The sequence below is a fragment of the Littorina saxatilis genome, linkage group LG3 (genome assembly GCF_037325665.1).
Source record: "Littorina saxatilis isolate snail1 linkage group LG3, US_GU_Lsax_2.0, whole genome shotgun sequence".
Classification (NCBI taxonomy): domain Eukaryota; kingdom Metazoa; phylum Mollusca; class Gastropoda; order Littorinimorpha; family Littorinidae; genus Littorina; species Littorina saxatilis.
The window spans coordinates 74,276,818-74,300,483 of record NC_090247.1 but is presented as its reverse complement, the minus strand read 5'-3'; the positions used below and the strand labels follow the sequence as shown (position 1 = coordinate 74,300,483).

Below are 23,666 nucleotides of genomic sequence, written 5' to 3'. Positions count from 1 at the left end.
GCCAAAGCACAGCGAGAGAAAGATATATATATATATATGAGTTGTTCTTCAGTACTGGTGACAGAAAGGGGGAAAAGTGGTCAAAATTCAAATCTCTAGTTTTGTTTTTGAAATATTGCTTTTCATAAAGCAGAAATACTGTAGTATCTGTTGTACATAAGAAAAAATCACTGGTTCACATGGTTCCTACATAATCTAACTTTTAAAGCTGGTTCTTGTGTGTCTGTGTGTATGTTTGTATGATGACGATAGGACCCGAAACGGCTGCACGGACTGAGACAGGAATTGCAGAGAATGTTCTTTGCCACTCGAGTCGTGTCATAAGGTACTTTTGGAATAGCAAATTTGAAAGGATTCTTCAAAAAACGGCGGAAAACATTATATACCCTGTGAGCTATCGAGGATCCTCCCCGTCTGGGCTGTCGAAACATGGTCTTGTTAAAAGACGTTTTCAAATGCGGCGGGGAGATACACTCGAAGCACATTTAGCGAAGTTATGTTGCCAAATCATCAAAGATCAACATTTCACTACACGGATCGATGCACACAGTCGAAATAGATGTGACTTTCACACGACCGAAGACAACTTACTAGCAGACTAGCAGACGACAAGATCTAAATATTTAGATCAGTGAGAGCAATCCGTTGAAGAACAGTTACTCCGCTTATTCGTCTTCAGTTAAGCTTATTTCCCCTGCCATAAGTTTCCTTGCAGATCTGCAGTCGCGTAGTGAAATGAACTAGTGTCATCGGAAGATTCTTCTCAGTCAATGATCAAAGCACAGTAAGTTCTATGCTGACAAAAGTCACTTTCGGACAACACGACGATTGACTTAATTTATGAGCCCAAAGGTAACAATATCGACAAGAATGTACGCATTTGACATTAAATGAAACATTCATAGAAAGTTTCCAACTCACCAGATCTGCCAAAGAGCCGTCATTCGTGAAAAAACGATGATTTTAATCAGACAGGTATCGGAAACAAGCCTTGGTCACCTGCGTTATTCCTTCCAAGGCGACGTGACGGCGCCACATTTGTTTGTTTATGGCTGTTTATCGCGAAACAACACAGTTGAAATTTGTGTGTAAAATACCACAAATTTGTGGTGAATCAGTTCGTCATCTGCGTTTCGATTGTAATTAAGTCAGATTGGAGTTACTTTGAATCGAAGGCGAGGGTAACCTGCGTTATTTGTGGGACATCGTGAACAAATTTGATTGCAATATTTTATACAGAAAGTAAATTTCAATGATTCTGGCTCAGACTTGTAGATCTGTTATGCAGTGTGTTGGTAGTGTATCTGCTTTTCTGCTATGAAGCTCATTTGGAGTGATACGCTGATCGAAGTGGGGTACCCTATGTGGGACATCAGCCGTATGCAGATTACGCCTCAGAACACTCTCGCATTTCACAAAGACAACAATAATTTGCAACATTTCAAGAACTGCATCAGTTTTATTAGATACTATTTCAACAACAACAGCACAAACACGACTATTATCAACAACACAGAACGGGAGGTAAGTCTTCAAAGACGCACCAAGTGTGCGTTCCCGTTTTTGGACGCCATTTTTGCTGGCATTTTCACAGTAAATCTTAATATTTCCATATCTATTGAATGATTTTGGTATTTTCTTTGATTGTGCCGATTCTCCTATCTCTCTGGCATGTACTGGGTGCTTTGTGACCAGTTTCTCCCCTAGACTGTATTGAACAATGCGTCCGTGTGAGCTGACCCCCACTTGTGACCAGTAGCAAAGAACAACTCATATATATAACAAATTCAAGGAAAAGAAAAGCCAAACAAAGAATGTCAAGTGGCAGCCCAAATATATAATTTAATTTATATACTTTTTATGTATATGTATAGGTTACAACACGAGTGGTTTTTTATATGGCTTGTATTTCAGTCAAGACCCAGCGGATGAATATCATCGGGAGACACGAGCCTCTGGCGAGTAACAAAATCAAGGAAAAGAAAAGCCAAACAAAGAATTTCAAGTGGCAGCCCATATATATATAATTATATATATATATGTATATATATATATATATACATATATATATATATATATATATATATATATACTAGGTGAATCGCGAGACAGAGACAGACGGCGTGGCGGTTCATCACAATCACCTTTGCAGGCGAAAATCACCTTTGCAGGCGAAGTCCTGTCAAACGGGATTGAGAATTTTAGAGCTTATTTCTTAGCCCTATATTATCTGTTGTGGCTTCTCAAATGCCAGAACATACAGACAGATGATGATAAAATCGTTTATTTAACGTCACTCTGTAAAAAACATTGGCGACATTTGTCTTAGATTAAGAACACACACAGGCACGCACACAAACTTTCCCTTTATGTACAGTGGTTCACCACCCTCCCGCCCCCCGCACACTCTCGCTCATCTAATTAAAAATGGTGTTAAGAGATACTTGGATATAAAATGGTATTTTTAAAAGTTCTGATAAAAATATATAGTAGCTGTATGAGAAGCAATGGCGTCAGCCGCAGCAATGTCTCTTCATATCCTGGGACCAAGTGGGTGCGTGTGCATAAGTCCAGTGATAAGTTTGGGACCTTGCCACCCAAGGTCTTTATTAAAACTTAAAAGATAGCTTAATTTTTCCTTTGAGGTATTTGGCAGAATATTTCTATTTGAGTTTATAAACTGAGTCAGGGGTTGAAAGTGGCATGAGTTCAAATCACACTCCAAAGTCAAATGAGCAATGGTGAGGTCGGATTGTCAGGTGCATTTAAGCTCTAGAAATTGGTAATTCCCAGCTTCTGCCCTTAGGCGGTTAATCCTTTTTATTACACGTGGGCATGCATTATAGGTGTTCATCTGTTTTGATGGGGCTTCCCGAATGAGCCAGCCAGAGCTTATAGCCTTGTGCATATATTTGTTCCTCCATTCTCTCCAGAGAAGAGAGTCTGTAAGGCTACTGATCTCAGAAGCAGACAATGGCAGGTCTACCTCGGAGGCGCCTATGCCTTGGGCAGCTTCTTTAGCGGCTTTGTCCGCTTTCTCGTTGCCAGGCACGTTCACGTGTGCTGGACACCAGACCAGGTTAATCTCGCTTCCTTTTTTATAATTTTATTTGCCAGCTCCTTTATGGCAATGACAAGATCATGTCTTTTTGATCTTTTGTTAGATCTTAATGCTTCAATGGCTGCTTTGGAGTCAGAGAATATAGCTATCTTTTGAGGAGGAGTGTTCTTGAGATTGAGATGAACAAGCGACATGCATATGGCAAGGAGCTCAGCTGAGTAGATCGAGTTTCTGTGGCACAGTTTAAATTTCCCAGTCATGTCATCGCTGGGGATTACAAAAGCTGCGCCAGCCTTCTTGTCATCCAACACTGACCCGTCTGTGTAAACATGAACATGGCCTTTGTATACAGTATCAATGTGCTCAAGGGCTTGTATCCTGAGTAATAACTGATCATCCTTTGTAGCTGTGCAATATTCTGTGTCAAAATTCATTTCTTTCATTGTCCATGAGGGATCACGAGATATGGGGTTTTGGGCCACATCATTTGGGTCGACACTGATTTCACTAAAGAGTGAAGCATTGAATTGAGCCAGTGAGGAGAAAGTAGTGCCAAAGTGGGCCTTTTTGTTTTGGACATGATTGTAATGCGGTTGTAGCTCCTCTTTTGTTGAGTTTTGCACTGTGTTGGCTCGAACATTGTAATCTGCGCAGCACTTACGCCGCCACATGTCAAGAGGGAGGAATCCTGCTTGGTGGTATACTATGGCCTGCTTTGAATGCCTTGGGTGTCCGAGGGCAAGCCGAAGGGCACGACATTCCGCTGACTGTAGCTTATCAAGCCATTTTCGAGCCGACGAGAAGTAGGCCTCCTGTCCATATGATAGTCTTGATCTTATAAGAGCTCTGGTGGTGTTTGTTAGAATAACTGGGCACTTTGCCCATGGTTGGGCAGCCAGTATTTTAAGAAGGTTGATGGTCTTATTTGCTTTGCTTAAAAGATACTTTAAGTGAGCAGTCCATAGTCCATTTGAGGTGAAAAGTACGCCCAGATATTTCACCTGCTGACTGGGTGAGACAACAGATTTATCTAGTGAGAACTGTATCTTTTCTCGATCTTCCAGTTTTCGGTTTGTAAAGACAACGAATGCAGTTTTCTCGGCAGAGAGAGTGAAGCCATTCTCCCGCATATAGTTCGCAATGTTATCTATAGCTGTTTGCCACTCTTTAGAGAATTTGTGTTCTGTCTTATAGGTTTTGTTTTGATACTCTTTGCATAGAGCAATATCATCCGCATAAAGCGTCAGTTCGGCTCCATGTGTTTTAATTGTCGATATGTCATGCAGCATAATGCTAAAAAGCAGTGGTGCTATTACTGAGCCCTGTGGCACTCCCATGTCAACTTTGCGAGTGGATGATTTGGCACCTTTATAATCAGTTTGAAAGGATCTGTTCAGTAGAAAGCTTTTTATGTATTGAAACATATTACCACTGATGCCTAATTGCTTCAATTTGAACAACAATCGTTGGTGCCATACTGTATCGTAGGCTTTTTTGATGTCAAAAAAGACAGCAAAGAGAGACTTCTTGCGTGAGAGAGCTTTCTTAATTTTGGAGGACAGTTTTACAATGTGATCCGAGACACCCCTGCCTCGACGGAAACCGGCTTGGCACAGGGGTATTACATTTTTTCTTTCCATTTCATCTTCTAATCTGGATTTTAGTATTCTTTCATAGATTTTGCTCAGATGGGAGGTCAGAGATATAGGGCGCCAGTTGGAAGGGTCAGCTCTTGGTTTTCCAGGCTTTAAAATGGGGATCACAACAGCCTCTTTCCAAGCTGTGGGAATCAGGCCAGACTTCCAGCATGTTGAATAAAAATCCAGTAAAAGATTTAATCCTTGGTTTGGTAAATGTTGTATGACCTGATAGTTTATTGGATCAGAACCACAGGCGGATCGGACTTTTGTCACCGATGCTATAGCCGTTTTCAGTTCTTGAATGGATAAGGGAGCATTTATTTTTAAGGAAGGGTTGAGTTCTGGGTCGTTTAAGTCCTGTTTATTCTCCCACTTCTTACGGAAGAGTTCCTGCTCACATAACAGTTTATCTGTTTGGCTTGCTGCTGCAAAAATATCTGCAAACAGTTCTGCTTTTTCAGGAAGGCTTTCATATTTCTTTCCTTCGTGCATAAGAGGACGTTCAGCCTGCTTGTGTCTGCATTTGAATTTCCTTATTTTGGTCCAAATTTTTCCAGCATCTCTGTAATCGCTCACTTTGCTGGACATGTTTTCAAAATATTCTTTTTTTGCTTTGTCTATAATTTTGTCACATTGTTCTTCAGTTGATTTCATATTGTTGTGGTTTTGTGCAGACCTGAAGCGATCATACTTCTCTTTTGCAGTTCTTTTTAACCTGATGGCTGTTCTGCATTCTTCTGTCCACCATGGGCTCTGATCAGTTCTACTGGGTCCGATAAAAGGTTTTGTTTTGGGGATTGACAATTCCATTGCATTCAGCAGGTTTGATCTTAGTTGTTTATATTTGTTGTCGATACTTTCTTGGGACTCTGGATTGCCATCCAAGAGGGTATGTGCATCGGCAGACTTAGTGACAGCGTCCTTGACAACTGCCCAGTCCGCCTTTTTATAATTGTATTTTAAGGCTTTTGGACCTGGCTCTGTGTGTGGTGATTTCCCAATAATGGATATCATGATTGGTAAGTGGTCGCTTTTTAATTTATCTGACACAACGCACCAGTCCGTTGTTAATCCGAGAGTGGGACTAACCAAGGTTATGTCAATGGCGGAGGGGTGTTGGTTTGAGATATCGGGTATTCTGGTTGCTGATCCGTCATTTAGTAAGTACACATTTGATTGCGTTATATAGGTGGCAAGGCTCTTTCCCACGGCACATGTCTGATCGGGGAAGTTGGCATCCCACAGGGGGTTTCGGCCATTAACATCTCCTCCGATCACCCAGGTGCGTCTTCCGTCGAGCTCTGGGAGCCAGCTGAAAATCGGGCCTTTGGTAATGTTTCTGTTATATATGTTTAATAAGAAGATGGATGGGCCATCATTCAGCAGAAGTTCAACCAGAAATGCTTCATAAGCCTAGGCAAAATCACAGCAGGCCACCAAACAACCATGCCCCCAAGACTTCATCTGAACCTTGTCGACCGCGGACGAGCTCTAGCCTGGGTTCAAGAGTGTATCCGGCTCCGAGAGATTGCTGCAAGACTTGGCTGCTCCCATTCCATCATCGTGAGGCTGCGGCAGCGCTTTCTGGCCACTGGAAGTGTGGAAACCAGACCCCGGTCTGGGCGCCCTTGAAACACCACACAACGTCAAGACCGCTACATCACACGCCAGGCGTTGCAGACCATGACGACCTCTGCCAGCACCATCAGACGAAGGCTTGGGGTGGCAACCAACACTGACATCAACGAGCAGACCGTCCGCAACCGCCTTCATGACCAGACGCTGCACGCAAGGCGTCAACTTGGCCGCATTTTACTGACGCCACGTCACATGATGGCAAGACTGGCCTGGTCCACCTGCCATTTGAGATGGAATCGACAGCAGTGGGCCCAGGTACTGTTTTCCGATGAATCTCGGGTCTGGAGGCGTCCAGGAGGACGCATGATCCCTGCATGCGTGAGGGAGAGAAGAGCCTACCGGGGAGGGTCAGTGATGGTGTGGGCTGGGATCAGCGAGCACCACAGGACCCCCTGTACCATGTACGGGGCAACTTGAATGCCCTTGTCTACAGGGACCAGATCCTCAGGCCCCAAGTCCTGCCCATGCTGCGTCAGATTGGGCCCCATGCAGTGCTACATGACGATAATGCTCCCCCACATCGAGCACGGCTTGTGGACGCCTTCCTGCAGCAGGTACAGATCAACAGGATGGATTGGCCAGCCAACAGTCCCGACATGAACCCTATCGAGCATGCGTGGGACATGTTGGGCCGTCGTGTTCGCGAGAATATGCTCCACCTGCAAACCTTCAACAGCTGCTCGTTCTTTCATCGCTGGAGCGGCGGTCCTCTTTCAAGTTGGGTGTGTCGGCATATTTGATGTTAATAGCCAGTTTGGCAGTGCCCTTTGCGCTGGGGTGAATATGATCGCTGTGGAGCGCCGGTCTCGGTGCACCACTGCTTGCAGTGAAGCTGCTGGAGTTGTCTACAAAGACAGCATCAAGACGTCGGCAGGCAGCTTCCAGGTTTCTATTTGAAGGAATGATGGAGTTGTTGAAAGTGTGTCGACCTTTTGCTCGCAGGATGGAGCTGAGACAGACTCTGGTATTAGGAAAGGAGGCCATTTTAGATACTGGGTAACACCCGCAAATTGTTGAGGTGCCTCTGTAATTTTGCAATTTACTTCAATCACGCTTTCTGGTGTCTAAAATAGGCAGTGTGGGATCACTGAATATACATTCTAGTATTTAAAAATGACATTTGATTATGTGCAAAGTAAATCATTATTTTATGATAGACGTAGAAACTTTGGAAATAGGTGTCAAAATGGCGCTGAAAAGCGGGACACAGAGACCCCACGCATCTTTGTTGAAAGCTGAGGCAAAACTCATAGAGCTCTAAAACCGTAAAAGAGCACTTGAAGTTGTAAAGTAAGTTCATTTTGAAGTAGGCATAAAAGAAAATGTTTTTTGACTTAGGGTATTCAAGAGAAGTGAAGGGGGAAAAAAAGTACATTCGTTCGTCACATTCGTGTCCAGAGGGGGCCCTCTCACAATCATGAAGACACGTCACCTCACCTGTGTAAACTCATGCTATGTGGGAGTTGAAATCATGTGCAAAATGTCATACTTTCGATTAGTAATCTGCAGTAATGCGCAGATTAATAAATCATTGCACAGGACGCTTTTATCTGGCGGAACTTTCGCTTCGGTTCCGTATGTTACGAACGTGATCGCGGCCTATTTTTGACACTACCACGAGGCGGGTTTCGAAAGCCTGTTCCAGTACGCACACATAGCATGCGAGAACGAGGTCAGCTATAAAAATAGCTCAGATCTGACCCGTATGGACTAGAAATTCGGATTGTAAACTGGGTCGTTTCCGGTTTCGTTCCTGTGACGAACGTGATCTGCACCGTTCTACTCTGTTTTATTTGCGTTTTGCGAAACTGCTGGACTTGCTGGAACCAAAATATGATCAGTAAATAATAATTCAATGTTGTATAAATAAGTTTCAATCAGTATTTGAAGCCGATGGCGCATATTGCTTGAAATAAGCGACGATTTTGAACATGACTGCCCTTCGGCACTGCAGCTTTCTGTGTTTCCAGTGTGACGAACGATGCACAATCGGATGCGTGTACGATTCTATGCTTGCTACCCTCAAGAAATTTCATTGAATAGTACATGGGTGAAACTAGCCCGTCAATCTGAAAATAAGTCTGACGGAAATTCCGTCAATCTGCAATTTTAAAAAAGAAAATATATATATATATTATAATTTTTTTTTTAAACCAAAACTACTTGCGGAACGCGTTTTCGAACTTCTCTTTATTATATAAACCATTTCATCAGTTTTTCTGCAATTTTTTTTTTTAAATTTTGTCCCACTTCTGTTACCCAGTATCTGAGATGGTCTCACAGGCTTTGCGGCACAGTCCAATAATGTCGGCCCACACTTTCTCCGACACAGGTCCCATCTTGCAACTGTTGACGCCAACATAAACAGTCACGTGATTCACTGCTGCTGGAGGAGATGTGGCATTGCAGTGCAGCCATTTGCACAGGTCATACACTGTCATACCAGAAACGCATACTTTTTGAAGAATCTCACCCTTTGGTGCCAGTCGTTGTGGGTCGACATGCTTGATGACAGAATCGCCGATCAAGAGCATGGTTGACTGGCCGGCAACCGAAAGAGTGGACAATGTTTCTTGGGGTGATGTTGGTTTCTGTCCGACTGGGACTGGGAGAGTGTGGACTCGCTGGGGGAGTTGTCATCGGATAGGGCGGCAAAGGAGTTAGTGGTGGGGACAGCATACATGAGAGGAGGGGGGGGGAGGAATAGCGCTCGCAACATAGCGAGGAGGGGGGGGGGGGGCTTTGTTGCACACAGTTCTCTGTTGCAGAGAGTTGGCAAGGGGGAAGTGTGGTCCGGGTGGCATTGCCATTGGCAGCAGTTACAGTTTGTACTGCTTGAGAGAAGCTCTTCTTTGATTTAACCTCACGGCGCGCTTCCTGCAACTGGCATTTTATGCTAACATTTTCTTTTTCGAGACAGGTCACTTTGTTTCTTAGGACTGACAGTTCTTCTGCCTGTTTCTCGAATTTCTCTGAAAAGGTTCTCACCAGAGTGTTTTTTACTTGCATCTTAGCATCTTCGATTTGACTTGTTTCAGCTCTACCATCCGACAGCTGTTTTGTGGCAGTTACAGAGGGAGAGAGAGAGCAACAGAGAGAAAGAGACAGACATTGACAGAGAGAGAGAGAGAGAGAGAGAGAGAGAGAGAGAGAGAGAGAGACAATGACAGAGAGAGAGAGAAAGAGAGAGAGAGAGTGAGGGAGGGAGAGATAGACACAGAGGGAGAGAATTAGCCACATTTTGGTTGCATTGCGTCCGATGCAGACATCAAACGAGTTCATTATGTTCTGTGTCTAACAGTGCGTTCCGGTGACGGGGAAGTGTGACGGCAATGCGGACTGCCACGACAAGACGGACGAAGACCATTGCAGGACAGGGGACTTTGGGATCAGGCACATAAGAGCCACGAGACCTCCAGCCCTCGTTACCATCGATGGCAGTGGCTCCTACATGGTGAGGATGCTATCCAGCAGGGTAACCAGCTGTCCAGAAACATACTTCAAGTGTCCGAGCATCGGGTACTGCGTCCCTGTGTTTCTGCGCTGCAACGGGGTCAACGATTGTCCAGAGAAAGAAGATGAAGAAGACTGCGGCGCGAAGAGCAGTGAATATCCAGGGTACTACCGCTGTCGTGGCGTTCTGGACACCTGTCTCCACCCTGACCACGTGTGTGACGGCTGGCCCCAATGTCCGCAGCTGGACGACGAAATGTTCTGTAACTCTACGTGTCCTGCGGAGTGTGTCTGCCTCGGTCGTTCTTTCGTTTGTCGGCAAAGTTTTGAGGCTCACAGCTATCCCGAGGTACGCTTTCTGGATGCAGAAGCAAGCGGGATGAAGCCTGCTGCCCTGACAGCGAATGTTCTTTTGATCCATCTCAGCCTGGCAAACTGTGATCTGACTGACTTTGGAAATGTTACCCTTCAAAACCTTCGCAGTCTGGATCTCAACGGCAACAGGATTAGAGCCGTCTCAGATGTTCACTTGGTAGGCCTGTCCAAACTTGAGACTTTGTTTCTGTCTGCAAATCCTTTGACCTCTTTGTTTGCTTCTCAGCCTAAACACGGTCTGTCTGCTTCCAAGCTAACTAGGCTGGACTTTTCAAATGTAGAAATTCACAGCTTTGATCCTCGTGTACTCTCTCAATTTCCAAACCTTCAGACACTGAACTTGTCAGGCTGTGGCATTAACAGCGTGACTAACCCCGCTCGTTTTAACCTCGTATCAAAACTGCGTGTGTTGGATGTTCGTGGATGCCCCCTTTACCTCTTCTCGGCTGGAATGCTGAAACCTCTGAACAGACTGCGCACAGTACGTTCAGACAATTACAAGCTGTGCTGTCGAGCGAATCTTCCTGACAGGTTCCTGTCGAACAGAGAGTGTGAGGCTCCTCAGGACAAGATCGCGTCATGTGAAGACCTCTTCAAGTCAATCGGGCATCGCTTGTCGTGGTACACATCAAATTCGATATCTTTGGTAGGCAATATTGCAGCGCTAGCAACACGTATAATATTGAACAGGACTTCTAGGCAATCAAGAGAGGGTGGTTCAGGACAGCAGTCAGTGAACTTGTTTGTCAGCAGCCTGTTTGTGTGTGGCTGTGTCCACGCTGTATACATGGCGGTCATAAGCATAGCAGATGCAGTGTTTCGAGGGAGTTACGTGCTGAAAGACACAACGTGGAGAGGCAGTGCCCTGTGTACAGCTGCCGGCTTGCTGTGGCTTCTGTCTTCGGAATTATCCCTGTTGCTGGTGTGTCTCATCACCATAGATCGCGTCCTTGTTCTCTGGTGTCCATATACATCTTGGCATTTCTCAGCCAAGTCGGCCAAGGTAGCAGTCGTCATAACATGGGTTGGAAGTATTGCGGCCGCCCTGCTGCCCTTGTCGTCTGACTTGAAATGGTTTCAGCAAACGCCTCTGTGCTCACCCTTACTGCTTAGCGTTGAAGAAAGCCGAGGCGAAGCTTTCGTCTTCGGGATGTTCAGCGTGTTCAACGTTGCTCTCTCCTGGGTGGTTGTGCTCGGGCAGATGTTGATTTATGTCCATCTTCGCAGACACGCTCTTGCGTTTGTCCACGCTCCCGGCAAAACCAAGGAGCTCAGCACCTCCCGTCGTGTGATGATGTTAGTGGTGTGTGACGTCATTCTGTGGCTGGTCATTGGCCACGGGAGCCATCTCGCTGCCTCTGGGATGTATATGTCGGACGATGTTGTGGCTGCAACGCAGGTGATGGTGATGCCACTTAACTGGACATTGAAACCGCTGCTTCACGTCCTTGGGACGTTGCTCGAACGACGCCGCACAGACAGGGAAGAGCGATTGCTCAAGATCTTGATGGCAAAAAGTCAGCGATGAAGATTTCATAGGAATGGAAAATGTTGTTGTTGGTTTTTTCCCCTTTTTTTAATGTTAAAGATACCTTTCTTTCTGCAAGAATCATCTGGTAAATTATCAGTATCTATCCAGTTGTTGTTTTTGTGGTATGTGGTTTTTTTTTAACAGAAATAGGAACATTCCTTTACTTTGCCAGACACTATCAGTTCTTGACATGTGGCTGCTTTCCATCTACTGGAATGTTTGGCTAAATGTATTTTGTAACTCACAATTTTGTCAATCTGCAAAATTATTATTCTGTTCAAAATTATTCGCATTCTTCTTCTGGGTTCGTGAGCTGCAACTTCCAAGTACACTCTTTTTTGATTGAATGGCAGTAATGCCGGCTTCCCCCCTCACCGTTTAGGCAACCATACTCCATCTGGGGATGCATGCTTGTAATGTCCGTGTTTCTCAAATGTACCAAACTCACAGGATCTAGTTCACGCGTATTTGGTCTTGCGCTTGTGTGTGCATACGAAGGGATATCAGGCACTAGCAGATCTGTATACTATTTGACCTGGGAAATCGGAAAAATCTCTACCCTTTAATTGGATTGGAACCCGGAGGAAAAAAGCGGTTATACACGTATTAAGGCCATGTGAGGGCCAAATCGCTATTTTCCATATATGATGATCAGCACTGTTTGTGTGGCTTTTGTTATAATACTGATGGTCTCTGAATTAAAAAACGTTAATGTGTTTGTTTATTGTGTATGTCGTTGCTATAGAAACAGGAAAGTAAACAGCAGCCATATTGGATTTTAGGAACCGTTTTTTCCATATCCAAATGCTCGATTTCTGTCCAATATTTTGCATAAATATAGATTTAGATCATATCTACAGATTTACCATTTATTTTTTCTGTGAGTATTACAGTTATTTAAAAAAAAAATTTTTTATCATAATGTTGAAATTTTGCGTAAAATTTAATATTAAAAAAATCGTAAAGCCAACATTTCTTTTCCGATTCATTATTCAAATGGTAACTCTGTAGATAGTATGTGAAAGTACAAGTATGCAGAATTTCACAGAAATCTAACCAGTAGATTTGAAATCATGTTGTTCCCAAATGTCAAAACATGCAAACTGAGGAAAAGGCAAAAACGCACACAATTTGTTTTGAAACCATTGATAGTTGTAATTAAACCCAAAATACATACATGTATCACCAAATTCCACACTGAGGAATGTTTTTCACACCTTAGAGACACCGTTTAAAAGTTAGGGAAGACATAAAACATAAGTTATTTCAAACATGTGCAGTACACCTGGAAAATTGTTTGTTCCGAGTTACAAACAATGCATATGTTCTGCGCGAACTTAGAATCCGGTTTCATTCTAGAATGGACCGGGTCCAGGTTGGAATTCTAACCCTGCGCAAGTACAGGGGTGCCATTCTAGAATGAAACCCTTGAATAAAGGGGGCCGTAATGTTTGTAGGTAAGACAGAGTTGTCTTCCCTTGAATTATCTCCACCTGCACCTTCCCTTTGATAAAATGGGGCTGATTTGTCTACCCCTAAAAAAAATCCTTTGGCGATCTTGCGAATGTCATGTCATGTCAAGAAAGTTGACACTCCTGAGTACGCAATAAACAAAGGCAGACCATAGCAAGGGGGACTACCAGGGCGGTATTGTTTGCAGGGCAGTTGTTTTTGTGATGAGAGCCGGTTGCGGCCGCTTGCAATGTCAGCGCTGTCTCCCTCTCGGAAATGTCCGGTTTTTTGACAATTTTTTTGACAGACAGACAGACAGACGGTCAGACCGACTAACCGACAGACAGACTAACAGAAGGACAGAGTGAGTTATAGAGCTGTTGTCACAGGTTTAAAAAAAAGTTGACATTATATCTTCACAATTCAGAAGACCAACTTCATGTATATGAATAAGATTAAAAGTTACAAGCGAGATCGGCAAAACACTGTCAGTCCGGAAATTTCCGTTCGTAGCGATCAGTGCTGAGTGTCTCTCAAAATCGTAATCACTTTCAGAACATCACAATCCCAATTCACGATGTCTTTGAGTAAAATGTAAAAAACCCGAAAAAAACCCCAACCAAACACACAAAAAACAAAAACAAACAGAAAATCCACATTTGTGGCTTTGGTTTTGTGATAGTCTAACTGAAATGACTATTCCAACTTGGACCCAAATTCCAACCTTGCGCACGGCCGATTCTAGAATGGACCAGCAACAAGGGTTTCATTCTAGAATGGCACCCCTGTACTTGCGCAGGGTTAGAATTCCAACCTGGACCCGGTCCATTCTAGAATGAAACCGGATTCTAAGTTCGCGCAGAACACATACACACACTCCCAATCACGCATGCACACCAAAAAAAGCTCGCTCACTCGCTCACATTCACACACACACACACACACACAAGCTAGCTCCAAATTACGAAACGTACCCAAGTCATCAATTGCACGCGTACAATAACCACAATATATATGAGATTGAGAATAATGTTAACCACAATAACAATGACAAGTCGCCTAAAGCGATATAAAAACATTTAGTCAATCGGTATGAAACTTAAATATCAACACCACAAACCAGTCATCACCAAGACTACGAGATACATTTAGATAGTCTCGGCTAACAATACCGAGACGGATCACGCTCGTCTCCGCAAAGCATGAGACCATATATATGTAGTACTTACTAAACCTATTTTCTGTAATTATGAGCACATTGTTAGAGTGAACATGACATTTCTATATATTTTTGAATTCAGGAAAAAATGAGGAATGCAATGCAGTCAAGGTTTAATTTGTTACTAAAAATTAGATTTTAATGACAACTTTAACAAGCAAACTCATTAATTTATTTTTAAGATTTTGAGCTGAAATGCAATACCATAGTCCGGACTTCGTCGAAGATTGCTTTACCAAAATTGCAATCAATTTGGTTGAAAAATTAGGGTGATACAGCGCTGCCTCAACTGCCTAAAAAAATCCGGATATGACGTCATCAAAGACATCTTTCCAAAAAATGGAAAAAAACATCTGGGGATATCACACTCAGGAACTCTCATGTTAAGTTTTGTCAAGATTGGTCCAGTAGTTTCCTCGGAATCACTTTATACACACACACATACACCATGACCCTCATCTCGATTCCCCGTCTAAGTTAAAACATTTAGTCAAAACTTAGAACATGCCTGCAGCATATATGCAGGGCCACCTTCCAGCTGAACAAGTTCTTCCAGTCTCTCTGACTTGGCTGCCCGCACTTTGTCTCTCCTTTTACTTTGCTTGTCTCTCACAGCCTTCAGACTGTTCCGCACCCTCTTGTGCATCCTGGCTGCTCCAAGCCTCTTCATGTGATGTCCAGTCTAGAATCCGAAGAACTGGGCAGAGTCGGCAGCAGCAGCAGGTCCAAAGTTGAACTCTCTAAGAGCTGTACCAAGTCGTTTACTCACATGGTTCGCACACTCTTCCTTGTCAATGTGAATATCCTCACCATAGGGCTTGATGTCGTTGAGCTATGTAAAAGTCTTGGAGTCACCGTCCGACAGTAGTGTTGTGTAGCGAAGCTTGTTGGTGTTCACCGATCAACGCCATATGACACGGGCTGCTTCCACCTCCATCATCCCTGATGAGCCTGCAAACAAGAACAAAATAAGAAATGTAATTTGCAAACAGAGTATTTTTTAAGTGTGTGTGTGTGTGTGCGCGCATGTGTTATTCACAGTCATTGTCCAGCTAATACTTCAATTATAATTAATGCGGAAAAAAAAATGAAATAAACATGGAATTACCAAATTACTGAATATTAAATTTCTAGCAGCAGGTATAGGTGCACTGAACATTGTTAGATTGTAAACGTTAAGCATAATGCATTAATTAATACCATTTGAACGTTTTTAAATTACACTTGTATTGTGCCACACATACATGTACTATTTGCCATCCCCTGACCACTATTCTAGCTCCCTCAGTTCTGGGAAGCCCGTTGATTCTGAAGACTTGTGAATCTCTCTTGATGCTGTAGATACAGCTCTCTCTCTCTCTCTCTCTCTCTCTCTCTCTCTCTCTCTCTCTCTCTCTCTCTCTCTCTCTCTCTCTCTCTCTCTCTCTCTCTCTCTCTCTGTCTGTCTATCTATCTGTGTGTGTTTTCTTATTATTTTCATCACACACATGCACTCCCCCATGCCCTGAACTATTCAAGATACAAATTGGATTTTTACGCATGTGTTACAACTTTCATTATTATTATCATAAATTGATGATCTGTCTTTATGACGCTTTTTTTTTTAATCCATCATCCATGCCTTTGGTTTTGGTTTTCAGTTTCACTGGAATGCATGGAAAATAATATCCACTCATCACTATTACATTTACTTGTAATTTGCTATATATTATTTGAGTAAGTTGCTTAAATTTGAAATAAACTCTATTCAAATATGTCTGTGCAAACAGATATAATTTACCTTTATAGTTCACCTCACACTTGTCCAAGTGGTCCACGAGCCAGGCCGCATACTCCTCTGGCTTTTCCTGAAACAGCTTCTGCCCCGTAGACTCCACACCTGGCAGTAGGTACACATGACATGGGCATCAACACAGAGTCCAGTAAGTAAGTCCACAACACACCCAACTCCAATGTGCGAAGAGTGTCCACCAGTAAGCCAGGTGCCATCATAGCTCACAATAATGTTCAGGGTGTCGTCGACACCAAGAGTAGTGCCACAGTATCTTGCATGAACTTCTCGAACATATGCAACAGTGTCACTGAACACATGCTTCCGGAATTTCTCCAGTTGTGTGAATAGTTGGCTGGCATGAGTATGACTATGAAAGGTCTTGTGGTGAAGTCCAGCTAAATCCATGTTTTCACAGAAATTTCTGAATGTGGTGGCTCCCAGTCCACAAGCAAGTGAGGAATACACTGCCTGTCTGTTCATGTCGAACACTTTTGTCTTGGCCTTAAATTTTGTCGCAAGATACTGTTCATACACAGGCTCTTCGCACGAAGAACAGTTCACCTGGGCAAATACTGCCAAGCCACTTGTTGGTCTGGAGTCTGTGCAAAGAGACAAGCACTTGTTTTTACACTGTGGACAGCACAGACTTGCAACCATACTGTCTACTTCGGCAAAGTCTACAACACCCCTCTGGGTTTTTACCATGGTTTCAGTAGCAGCAGATGACTTAGTGTCAACTCCACCGGACACAAACCTCTCATACGATTCTTTTTTGAACTCACTTCTTGTCTTCGTGCCGAGAATGTTTTCAGTCGAAGGAATCGACGCGAGCACTAGCAGACGACCCCAAAACCGGCACTAATTCTGCCACGTCAGCCAGCACAGAAGCTGATTGCGCTGATTTCTTCGCCTTCCATTGATTCTTCACTTGATCTGTCCTCTTTTTCGTAGATTTTGGGGCTCCTCTGGTTGTTGATGGCTTGGTGCGAACCATTTTTGCACAGGAGCGTGTACTTTCACTGCTTGTAAACAAGCGCCATTGTTGTACCACGTGACCCCGGTTGAACGAATCAAGATCACATCATACGTCATACTCTCCGTATAAGGAAGTTGGCGTAGATTGACCTACATTGAAAATGTTCCGTTAGAGCCGAAGTAGTCCGGAAAATAACGAAACAACGGTCACATGCAAACAGGGGAGGCTATGTAGCAAGCAACGTCATGCAGTGTTCGCCCTGTCGTCTGCTCAAATTTGCTGATCAAGGTGTTGAAAATCGGCAATAATAAGGCAAGTTCAAGACAAATGAACGCAATCAGGCGAGGGTTGGTGTATTGAATTTATTTTTATTGCACAAAAAAAACATGTATATGCAACATCAACGGCAGAAATTGAAAGAAAAATGACCACAGTTTTCCAAACAGTCAAAATGTCTAAATGCCCAAATCTGCCCAAAAGCTCAAAAATCACCCCCGCACATCCCCTTAAGACCTCATTCGTGCAAAAACACGACTTTACCAGGGAGTTTCAGTCCATGTTTTCTTCTTCTAAAATTAACTTCAAACCTCCTGTCCTTTCTCCTTCTCGTGAAGACGGTAACTTGGCGTACTATCTGAGATGTGGCCAAGCTTTAACACGGGATAACAACCTCCTGTCCTTTCTCCTTCTCGTGAAGACGGTAACTTGGCGTACTATCTGGGATGTGGCCAGGCTTTAACACGGGATAACAACCTCCTGTCCTTTCTCCTTCTCGTGAAGACGGTAACTTGGCGTACTATCTGAGATGTGGCCAAGCTTTAACACGGGATAACAACCTCCTGTCCTTTCTTCTTCTCGTGAAGACGGTAACTTGGCGTACTATCTGAGGTGTGGCCAAGCTTTAACACGGGATAACAACCTCCTGTCCTTTCTCCTTCTCGTGAAGACGGTAACTTGGCGTACTATCTGAGATGTGGCCAAGCTTTAACACGGGATAACAACCTCCTGTCCTTTCTTCTTCTCGTGAAGACGGTAACTTGGCGTACTATCTGAGGTGTGACCAAGCTTTAACACGGGATAACAACCTCCTGTCCTTTCTTCTTCTCGTGAAGACGGTAACTTGGCGTACTATCTGAGATGTGGCCAAGCTTTAACACGGGATAACAACCTCCTGTCCTTTCTTCTTCTCGTGAAGACGGTAACTTGGCGTACTATCTGAGATGTGGCCAAGCTTTAACACGGGATAACAACCTCCTGTCCTTTCTCCTTCTCGTGAAGACGGTAACTTGGCGTACTATCTGAGATGTGGCCAAGCTTTAACACGGGATAACAACCTCGTTCCACTTGGACACATACGAAAAATGAACACCCTGACTACTTAAGGGCAGAATATACCTGCGCAGAGTCAGCGGCACAGACGACGTACTGCATATTATTTATGGTGCGTTGGGGATTATGACGAAAACTTGGCCTGTTTTCCTTTCACGCAACGTGTAGCGGGCTGATATAATCTGCAGTGCGTCGTCGGTCCTGTTGAAGTCACATAGGTGAGCGGAGCCCCTTACTGTGATAGGTCGGATTTTTTATGAATGAATTTCTTAATTAGCCACGTGCGGCTTACATTTACGGAATGACTTGATCAGAATATTCCACTGCGCTCATATAAAAGAGAGCACCCATGCAGGCTGTACATGTTTAGTATAAGACGAGGTAAAGGGATGTTCTTATCTAAAACGTTTGTCAAAGTCTGAGAAGTTTAGACAAGAAGGGGTGTGCCTTTATATCAGTTCTAACAAATCCAAACTGATGAAATACGGATCCGCAACAGATAATAATGACGAAGATGAGCATCTAAAAATGTGTGGCTACACAAGGCACACGTTGTACATGGTGGTGTTGTCATTATTGTTTGTTTGAATGTGTTTTCCTCAAAGTTTGTGTGTATGTGTGTGTGTGTGTGTATGTGTATGTGTGTGTGTGTGTGTATGTGTGTGTGTGTGTGTATGTGTGTGCAGTTTCTTTATCAGTTGAATAGATTGTTACATGCTTTACTAATTTTACAAATGTCGACAAAATGTATTCCAGTAGACTGGGAATCGAGAGGGAGCTCTAGGTTTGTGCGTTTGTGTGTGTGTGTGTGTATGTGTGTGTGTGTGTGTGTGTGTGGGTGTGTGTGTGTGTGTGTGTGTGTGTGTGTGTGTGGAGCGATTCCAAAAAAGCTACTGGACATAATTTTATGAAACTTTGCATTCTTTCAGATGGTATCCACAGACAGTTTCTATTCGTTGTTTTTCTCTCCGATAAATTCCTTTGATAACGTTATATCCGGCTTTTAAAAAAGTAAAGGCGGCAATGTGGGGACCTCACTGTCCCATCCGATTAATCAAAATTGTTGGCCCGGACTATTGGATTGCACTGAAAGCTTAGAAATTGTTTAGTTGATTTGTTGATCAAAAGTTTGCTAAAAATCGAAATTGCATTAACAGTCACAAGAATGGTCCCATTATATTCTAACGTTGTGTTTGAACTAATAATACGATTTTTTTTAAAAATGAAAATCAGTTTTATACAAATTAGATCCCCTGTGTGCATGTTACCGAGGCAACGCAGTCTCGGTCGACGGGTTTTGATCAGGAAGACTCAGTCTCAATGAACACTTTTTTAAAGTTCAGTTTTGATATTTAGGCCGACAGGTTGACTTAATGTTTTGGTATCGCTTTACGCTCCTTGTTTTCGGTTCTGATCTCGTAGTCTTTGTTATAGAACAAAAACCTGAATCTCTTATGGTCGACCAGTGATCGACTTCGATGTATCCGAGCAATGATAATCCAACATTTTCCAATATTTACGTAAATACAACTTTGTTCGGGTAAGTATTTCAGATAAAAGCTGCTTTGTTGGGCACCAGGTGTGCTTTCTGTTGAGGGTATTTTCTTTTTGTAACTCAAATCTCTCCCGATATTGTTAGAGAGAGAGAGAGAGAGAGAGAGAGAGAGAGAGAGAGAGAGAGAGAGAGAGAGAGAGAGAGAGAGAGAGAGAGAGAGAGAGAATTAGAATCAGAATCAGAATGTTTATTTGCGAAAACTCATATTGCTTATGGGCCTTTTTCAAAAAATGTTGTATTTTCAGAACAAAGAAAATCCAAAAACAAAATGTAATAACTAAAACTTTTATTATGCACATCTTGTTTGTAAATCATTCTTGGACCGTATTCTTCATGTTTGCCCTTTTTACATGCCAACTTAATGGAGATTAATTAATTTGTATTAATTTAATTGGGGAAAAATGTCATTCCTGTTACCAAGTTTCACTTTTTTGTTCAACAATGAAAAGTAATTGTCAGGTCTTTTTTGACTATCATTGTCTTCTCCAAAGTTATTTCAACATTCTAAGGAAGATTTTGATTGAAAAGTTTCACACCAAAAAATTTCATCCACATAAAGAGCTCATAATTCTCAAACACTTGGCATTTGGATGGTCGCCAAACTTAATAAAATGAAGCATATGTCGTATTTCAGACAGACCCCTCTGTGACTGAAAAGTCACTAAGACAAAGACAATATTCTGTTGTCTGCATTAACTGATCATCCATTCATTTATAATGAATTAATCAATTCGTAGTAACAGGAATGACATACAGTAACAGGAATGACATTTTTAAATGTTATGGCATTGACTCAGTTGAGACTTTCTGTTCATCAGAGTTGTGGCAAAATAATATGTTCAAGGATCATATTAAGCAAATGAAAAATAAATTTATAACTTCTCAACTGCTTCATAATGTCATTTTTCTTTGCGCAGAACAACATTTCTGAAATGATAAGGCTACATACAAAGTTAATTTCTAAGAACGCCAATACACTCGTGGCTGTTAGCAAATAATAACATGAAAACAATATTAAAAATGTCCACTGATGTCCATGTGGGCGTGTGCTGCCTGTGACAAAGGGTATTCTCTGGCTGCCACAGGGCGCACCAAGCCAGTCATTATTCCCGTTTCCTCTTCCTGCGTCATGTCACTCCCCTTTGCATGCACGTGATACACGAGTACACATAATTGTTGGAAAATATCTATTCTTATTGTACAAGCAAAACGTCGTGTTGTACATGTAGCTAGGGACTTGCAAGGAAAACATGTTAAAAAAGATGGTATTCCGCTGCCAATAGACGATCGATGTTCCGTAAATAACTTCCTCGGGGTTGTGTGGGTTGTGAAACAGTGCATACCCTTGTATTTCCTCTGATAATTAACTTCACACGTGCTCCTGTCCACGTGTTTCCGACACACCTCTCGCAAGTATTTGTCCCATCCAATGTGTGTCCGAGTAAAAAGCAAGGGCATTCACTCTGTCACGACCCATACAAACCCAACGGAGTTATTTTTGGAATTCGTCTTTTCAAACCTAAAAGAGAGATATGCCCAGGACTAAAAGAGAGATATGCCCGGGACTAAAAGAGAGATATGCCCAGGACTAAAAGAGAGATATGCCCAGGACTAAAAGAGAGATATGCCCAGGACTAAAAGAGAGATATGCCCAGGACTAAAAGAGAGATATGCCCAGGACTAAAAGAGAGATATGCCCAGGACTAAAAAGCTTTGAAGTAACAGTATAATTCACAACCGACACTTTTATCTTCTTTCTTTTTGCGTGAATAAAAAGTCTATAGATAATAATGTGAGAGAATGAAAGTTATATTCTAGCAGAACAAAATGGTAATCTGTGTTTTGAATGGTCTATTCTGTCATCTTTATTGCGTGACAAAGAACATCATACTAACCCCTCCCCCCCCCCCCACACACACACACACACACACATGAGCGCGCGCACACATACACACACACAAACATACATATATACATGAGTTGTTCTTCAGTACTGGTGACAGAAAGGGGGAAAAGTGGTCAAAATTCAAATCTCTAGTTTTGTTTTTGAAATATTGCTTTTCATAAAGCAGAAATACTGTAGTATCTGTTGTACATAAGAAAAAATCACTGGTTCACATGGTTCCTACATAATCTAACTTTTAAAGCTGGTTCTTGTGTGTCTGTGTGTATGTTTGTATGATGACGATAGGACCCGAAACGGCTGCACGGACTGAGACAGGAATTGCAGAGAATGTTCTTTGCCACTCGAGTCGTGTCATAAGGTTCTTTTGGAATAGCAAATTTGAAAGGATTCTTCAAAAAACGGCGGAAAACATTATAATATACCCTGTGAGCTATCGAGGATCCTCCCCGTCTGGGCTGTCGAAACATGGTCTTGTTAAAATACGTTTTCAAATGCGGTTAACGGGGAGATACACTCGAAGCACATTTAGCGAAGTTATGTTGCCAAATCATCAAAGATCAACATTTCACTACACGGATCGATGCACACAGTCGAAATAGATGTGACTTTCACACGACCGAAGACTACTTACTAGCAGACTAGCAGACGACAAGATCTAAATATTTAGATCAGTGTAAGAGCAATCCGTTGAAGAACAGTTACTCCGTTTATTCGTCTTCAGTTAAGCTTATTTCCCCTGCCATAAGTTTCCTTGCAGATCTGCAGTCGCGTAGTGAAATGAACTAGTGTCATCGGAAGATTCTTCTCAGTCAATGATCAAAGCACAGTAAGTTCTATGCTGACAAAAGTCACTTTCGGACAACACGACGATTGACTTAATTTATGAGCCCAAAGGTAACAATATCGACAAGAATGTACGCATTTGACATTAAATGAAACATTCATAGACAGTTTCCAACTCACCAGATCTGCCAAAGAGCCGTCATTCGTGAAAAAACGATGATTTTAATCAGACAGGTATCGGAAACAAGCCTTGGTCACCTGCGTTATTCCTTCCAAGGCGACGTGACGGCGCCACATTTGTTTGTTTATGGCTGTTTATCGCGAAACAACACAGTTGAAATTTGTGTGTAAAATACCACAAATTTGTGGTGAATCAGTTCGTCATCTGCGTTTCGATTGTAATTAAGTCAGATTGGAGTTACTTTGAATCGAAGGCGAGGGTAACCTGCGTTATTTGTGGGACATCGTGAACAAATTTGATTGCAATATTTTATACAGAAAGTAAATTTCAATGATTCTGGCTCAGACTTGTAGATCTGTTATGCAGTGTGTTGGTAGTGTATCTGCTTTTCTGCTATGAAGCTCATTTGGAGTGATACGCTGATCGAAGTGGGGTACCCTATGTGGGACATCAGCCGTATGCAGATTACGCCTCAGAACACTCTCGCATTTCACAAAGACAACAATAATTTGCAACATTTCAAGAACTGCATCAGTTTTATTAGATACTATTTCAACAACAACAGCACAAACACGACTATTATCAACAACACAGAACGGGAGGTAAGTCTTCAAAGACGCACCAAGTGTGCGTTCCCGTTTTTGGACGCCATTTTTGCTGGCATTTTCACAGTAAATCTTAATATTTCCATATCTATTGAATGAATTTGTTATTTTCTTTGATTGTGCCGATTCTCCTATCTCTCTGGCATGTACTGGGTGCTTTGTGACCAGTTTCTCCCCTAGACTGTATT

General features: G+C 42.7%; 1 protein-coding gene and 1 long non-coding RNA gene across 2 annotated transcripts; one reads left to right on the top strand and one right to left on the bottom strand.

Moving 5' to 3' along the window:
- The first annotated feature begins 10,954 nt into the window (after positions 1-10,954).
- Positions 10,955-11,695, top strand: LOC138961315 (G-protein coupled receptor GRL101-like). Its single transcript, XM_070332916.1, has one exon. The coding sequence runs from the start codon at positions 10,955-10,957 to the stop codon at positions 11,693-11,695; it is 741 nt and encodes a 246-aa protein (XP_070189017.1).
- A 1,133-nt stretch (positions 11,696-12,828) lies between these two features.
- On the bottom strand, positions 12,829-17,618 carry LOC138963239 (uncharacterized). Its single transcript, XR_011454756.1, has 2 exons — positions 16,150-17,618; positions 12,829-15,320 (listed from the first exon to the last, which is right to left on the bottom strand). It is a non-coding gene; the product is annotated as an uncharacterized lncRNA (long non-coding RNA).
- Positions 17,619-23,666: the final 6,048 nt, after the last annotated feature.

Excerpts from the sequence above, each read along its gene's own strand:
- LOC138961315 (XM_070332916.1), top strand. The coding sequence starts at position 10,955 with ATGGCGGTCATAAGCATAGCAGATGCAGTGTTTCGAGGGAGTTACGTG.